The sequence below is a fragment of the Etheostoma cragini genome, chromosome 23 (assembly GCF_013103735.1).
Source record: "Etheostoma cragini isolate CJK2018 chromosome 23, CSU_Ecrag_1.0, whole genome shotgun sequence".
Classification (NCBI taxonomy): domain Eukaryota; kingdom Metazoa; phylum Chordata; class Actinopteri; order Perciformes; family Percidae; genus Etheostoma; species Etheostoma cragini.
The window spans coordinates 10,503,614-10,509,613 of record NC_048429.1 but is presented as its reverse complement, the minus strand read 5'-3'; the positions used below and the strand labels follow the sequence as shown (position 1 = coordinate 10,509,613).

The 6,000-nt window shown below is 41.1% G+C and overlaps 1 protein-coding gene across 1 annotated transcript in view; it reads left to right on the top strand.

Moving 5' to 3' along the window:
• Positions 1 to 445: 445 nt before the first annotated feature.
• The window catches only part of pdzrn4 (PDZ domain containing ring finger 4), a 35,617-nt gene continuing 30,062 nt past the window's right edge, over positions 446 to 6,000 (top strand). The window contains exon 1 of the mRNA XM_034862928.1: positions 446 to 928. Within this exon, the coding sequence (XP_034718819.1) occupies positions 860 to 928 (69 nt within the window). The 5' untranslated portion in view covers positions 446 to 859. The remainder of the gene's footprint in view (positions 929 to 6,000) is intronic.

Sequence of the window (6,000 nt, the reverse complement as noted above, 5' to 3'; positions counted from 1 at the left end):
CCAAATGAGATAGATTTCTATGACAAATCCAGTTGTCAAATGGGGGTGCTGAAAAATAGCCCAACCTGAAACTTGATCAACTGTAGGGATTGCATTTTAACTGCTGTTTGAGGGTTTTGTACAGAAATGTAATGTTTTTTGTTGGTGAAATGTATACACACAGATAAAAAACAGAAGCACTCTTGAACACACAAATACACTCTCTCTCACACACACACACACACACACGTCCTTCACTTTGCCTGCTAGCAACAACATTGATGTTCAGATACTGAACCTGCCCAAGATAAGGGCAGTCCCCTCCCTCTTCTCCCAGCCCCTTTTCCTTAAACAGCCAATGAGAAAGCTGTCTATTCATGAGCCAGAGTAGGAGCAGGCATGTGTAGGCAGCCTGCCACAGGAGGAGGTGTGTCTCCATCAGCCAAAAGTGTGTGAGCGTACGAGTGTGTGTTCACACTGAGAGAGGAGGTGGTGAAGAAGAGAGAGTGTTAGGCATGCAAGTGAGATTGAAGAGAAGGAGTGACAGGCAAGAGGGAAAGAGACGTCAGGTGCTTTTACTCATCTTACCACTGATACACTCACCACACACACAGAAACTGGAGGAACTACATCCACAACCTCTACTAAAGCAGTGAGCTGATACACGTGGGTGTGTGTTTTTGTGTGTGTGTGTGTGTGTGTGTGTTTCCTGCGCTCAGAGCGACATAGGGGATCTCTGAGGATACACGAATGAGAAAGAGGAGTGGGGGAGCCAAGGAAGAGGAGCCCGAGTGTGTTTCGCCCCAGGGGGAGCTCACACACACCGTAGACAGCACGCACACTCCAGCGGGCACTCTGCACTGTTTCCCTGACAACTAGAATGGGCTGCAATTTGTGCACCTTGCAGAAACGGGAGGAACACTACAAACTGCTGTATGAGATTGCACAGGTAAGTGAGTCTTAAAGTGAAGAGAGAAGAGGTTTGGTGGGGTTGACAGTGAGAAACATCACTGTGATAAACTTCACGACTGCAGTGGCAATGATGATGATTATGATGGCAGGAATGGTTTGAAAATAGAATTTTCCTTCAATGAGCAAGAAATGTTATGTGAGCCAGGATAACAAGAAGGAACTGAGAAAAGTCATTTGGGAAAGAGGTGAAAGACAGGTTGAGTGGGAAACCAGGAGAAAAATGGAAGAGGGACATGAGAGAAATAATACAAAAAGGAGTTACTTCCAAGCAGCCAAGCACAGAGCCCGTGTGTGTGTGTGTTGGTGTATGTTTGTGTGTATTCTTCCCTCCATCAAAGTGAGGGGAGCTAGTTATTTCTCCTGAGCAGCAGGAGATGTGAGAACAAGTTGAGCTCTTTTTCCTGCGCTGGCTCCAGGGGAATTCATCACATCTCCTCTGGCCTACGACTGAAGCAATACAGTTCAAAGAACAACCTTGTGTTCTGCTGTTTTCTTTCTGCTATCTGTCAGAACTGGATTTGTTATTTTTGCTTCTTCTGACCTGATGTTACAGTTTTTACATTGCTGGTGCTGTCATGTAAAAAACACAATTCAACTTCTGCAATTTTTTAAAATGTTTTTTATTTGAAGGTATGTTTACAATGTAATGATTTAGATCATTGACCGTTGGCCCTTTTTATTCATATAAATTACCACAATAAATCAGCAGAAATGAAATATCTGGAAATCAAGAAATACATTGTTTCGCTGGCGCTCTCATTTTTACCTCCACAAACGATCATATTGAGCAGTCATAATGAGTAGTAAAACACTGTAAATGTATAACTTGTCATCTTGTATCTGGCTTGCCTAGAATGTGTTGATTTGATAATTGTTAGCAAGTGGGAATATTCTAAAAAAAACATCTCCTATGGGTCATTCTTTTACAAAAAGAAGAAAATTATGTTTGTTCGCTCTGATTGCTTTTGAGTGCGGTGGTCAGTTTTATTTGAACAGGTTGTATCTGTTCATGTGAACTTTAAATTCAATTACAGAAGAAGATAAACATGTTACTGATTGTGGGGAAACACGTGCTCTGGGTTTTCTCTGTTGTTGAAGTACAGTACTGGCGAATATGAGCCATCAGCAAGGATTCATTCATCATTTAGTATCTTACCCGGTTACAGACGGCATGGAAACTGGATACATGGATACATTAGATAGCATTATGAGAATGAGTTGTTGTTTATTAGTTTTGTAATGTAAAATATATCATATACTACCATCTAAAGTATGCCGTCGTGTCAAAAGTGTGTATATTTATAGCACTGGTGGGAAATAAATAAGTCCCATGATAATGACAGTAAGGCTGGTGTCAGTATTTTGATGTTGATGATCTTGTTACAGGCTCTATGAAATGTAAGAAATACATTATAATGACCGCAACACTACGTTGCTACCTGCTGCTTTGACTCACAGCTCTGCAGTCTCATACTCATTATGTTCTCTGACTAAATTCCACCATGCTTTAATGAGATAGTGGATGACTGTGTTGTCTGCCTGTGTGGAGTGCAAGATAATTATCCATGTCAGTTGAAGGAAACCCTAGAAGGGCACGGCTCCTTTGATACCATGAATTGAATAAACTGGCTGTGACAAAGGGATAAATATAGTAACCCACAGTACGTCCAACAATGCGTTTTCTATTTAAAGACATATACAAAGGATATGGCTGAATAAATTATAAAGATAAATAATACTGTTTGAAAGAATGGTTTGATATTTTGGGAAATGCTTTTGTCAATACACATCTAGAATTACATGTTGACTGTTACACCGCTTAAAATGCAGACTGTTTGTGTTTACTGATTTATCTTAACAGTTAACTGGACTTATGGCACCAAAAAAACACTAAAGCTCAAGCAATTTTCATTTAGCTTAACATAATAACAGATATATGATTGTTTCATAAAGCATGGTGTTGGAGAACATAAGTGGCCCTTATGGTTTCCTCCCTATTACGCATCACACTGTAGGTGTCCTGGTGCTGTGGCAGACGTCCAAGAATATTCTAAGAGAGTTTGTGTGTGTGTGTGTGTGTGTGTGTGTTTAACACTCTGTGGTGTGCGTGTGAACACCTACAGTTCTCATTACCAGTTCAGAAGAAAAAGAGAGAGAAAGAAAGACAGACAGAGCTCACCAGGCAGTAAGTGTGTCAGTGTGACTTTGTCCCGAAACTCTGAGGCTGAGGGGATTCGGCAAATCCAGAGAGACTCCTCAACAATCCCTCTGTCTCTTCTCTCTTTTATCATTCCAGACTCATTTCTTCTCCTCTCCTTTTTCATACATTTTCCTTCTCCATAACCTTCATTAGCGTCTCTCCCCCTCTGTCTTTCTTCCTCTCAGCAATATGTTTCTCCACTCTCTCATTTTACGTTGGCACACACACACAACACTACACATTCTAAAACTGGTTTTGTTCTGTTGTACTTCTAACGGTGCTACACAATAGGCTACCACCTGCTCATTATACCGGTGGAAAAGTAAAGGATGCTGATACTGTAGAACAGGTGCACAGTGACACTGGACTGGAGCTTTGGGACACAATGTAACTCTCGTCCCTAGACACTTTTGTGAGGTTATATTTTTGTGTGTCTCCAAATCCCTGATGTCTTGGTCCTGACCATTGGGATTTCTTTTTTGAGCAATGAGACATTTGAGAATGGCAGATGGATTGCGTTGGAGTCAATTCTCACATTAAGTTCATAGACTGTATGCAGTTTCTGGGTCTAAAAGTGTAGCCAATGCAGAAGTGCTTTAAATTTGCATCATTTCCAATGGCCAGCAGGGGGCGACTCCATTGTGTGCAGAAGTCCAATGCAAGACTGATCTCATGAAAGGGCGTATGTATGACACGCAAATTCATATGCCATTATTGGTGTGTTATCATGACGCATACTCTCTTTTTAGCATATATTAAATCAGCGCCGTTTGGCCTTCATTGACTTACACAACCTTGTGATTGCGTGTGAATCAATGGCGTAGCGAGTAGTATGAAAGGGGGAAAATCCTTACAGGAAGGTTGGTGGATGGGCAAAACACAGGACTTTCATCCAGGAGACCAGGTCCTTCCTGTCCCACGTGTCTGGTTGTCTAAACACAACCGTGGCTTTCTTCTTTTACTAAACCCAACCCTGTTATTTTCCTAAACTCAACCGGTTATTGTTTTCCAAAACTCTACTTTAGCTTTCTTCTCGTGATGAGAGATTGTTCTCGGGATAACATGGTAAGTGGCAATAACACGGCAAGTGGCGTGTATGTGTACGCCTGCTGTATACAGCGACAAAGTATTTGTTTAGCTCAAAATATGTACAGATATGTCACTTGGCTTAAGGACGTTGGCCTGTATATTTAGGTAAAGTCATGAAGCCATGTTTCCAATTGTAAGAAGACTGTGAAAAATTAGCCTACTTCTCACTGGGTTTATCAGTTGACATTTTGATAAGTGACTTTATGGTCTTAATCACTAGTTTTGTGTTTTTCAATATAGCATGATGTTCGTTTTGTAAAATAATGGTCCAATTTAGAGTAAAATAGACAGCAGGGGATGCTGTGACTGTGAGTGTGGCTACAATGTGATTGACAGGTTGCTACCATGGCTACCTGCCAATCGGGATAGAGGCTTAGTAATGCATATCCATGGCAATGTGTACATTTACATAGTTGCAAACTTGTTTTTTGGTGTTCATGTTTTTTCTTCAGACTTTGACCCTATTGTAGTGTGTTTTCAGTTCATGAAAGTTAATTGTAACATTTTGACGCCTAAATATGTCCCTTTCAGGACGCACACTGCTAACCAAGCTAGCTAGCTTTTGCTAGCATTAGCTTGTAACAAAAGTTACTGATTTTCAACCGGCTCTGTGTCACTGCAGCATGGACAATACATGCAAATGAACCATACCAGCTCCCGAAGCAAATGTCCGTCTGGTGATTTGTGTCAGCTGGTTAAAAGATTAACCCCCCTTGTCCAAATATTGGTCAATTGGTCCAAATATACAGGCCGTCTTGACAGTGCTGACCTTTTAAGGGACAGAGAGCCAGAGAATCAAAAAAGGAAGAAGCTATAGAAGCTCATTAGCTATGTGTCACAATCCAGTTTTCCCTCCTCTGTCAGAGTATAAACAGATCCACAGACAAGAATTGTTTGCAGACAGTTAGAAGGCAGGAGTTGATGTTACAAATAGTTTATTTGACTAAACTGTGTGAACTATTTGTCCCATTTGAAGAGTGAGTTAACAAGCTTAGACCGTAAGCAAGCAGTTAGCAAGCTCCCTTTCCAATAAAACCTTTTAATGAATGAAATTATTTACAATCCTGACAACAAAATTAGGGTTTTTTATGTGTTAAATGTCTTTTGTGGATAAAACAACAAAACGGACTGCAGCTATTTTTGAGTTATGGTAATAAGTCACCCATAATGGATATATTCTTTGGTACAGACCTGTTCAGCACCTTCCATTTTGAAAAGCTAACGGAGCATTTCAGAGGCCAATTCCAGTTTTCATGCCGCAGGCCTGCCTCGGTGTCTCCGGCCCCGCAGTGGCTATCTCTGTTCACACAGCTGCACTATTCTGACAGGACTGCTGGCTGCCCGACCCCAGCTGCCCAGAGGCCACTGAGAGATTTACGACTCTCGTAGACCATTTACATTCAACTTTTCATTTGTTATTTTGTGTGTATGTCTCTCCGCACACTCACACACGGGCTCCATTCTGGCTGTAGCAATTGCAATTCCATGTATTTTGCTTGTGGCTGTGTTAAATTGCCCCATAGTCACTGGCCTTCAGAGCCTCACTGGATACATGCGTTTTGTTCTTTTAGTTCTACCAAAGTCAGCACTATTGTATCACACAACAATACAAAATCCACTAACTACTGTGTGTATGTGTTCGTTTTATAGGAAGAATACCTAATTAATCAAGATTCAAACCAAACAAAAGCATGGCTTGTTGAGTGCAGTTCAGTCAGGTCAAGTTAACTTCATTGTGTGTCTGGTTCATAAGTTCAACG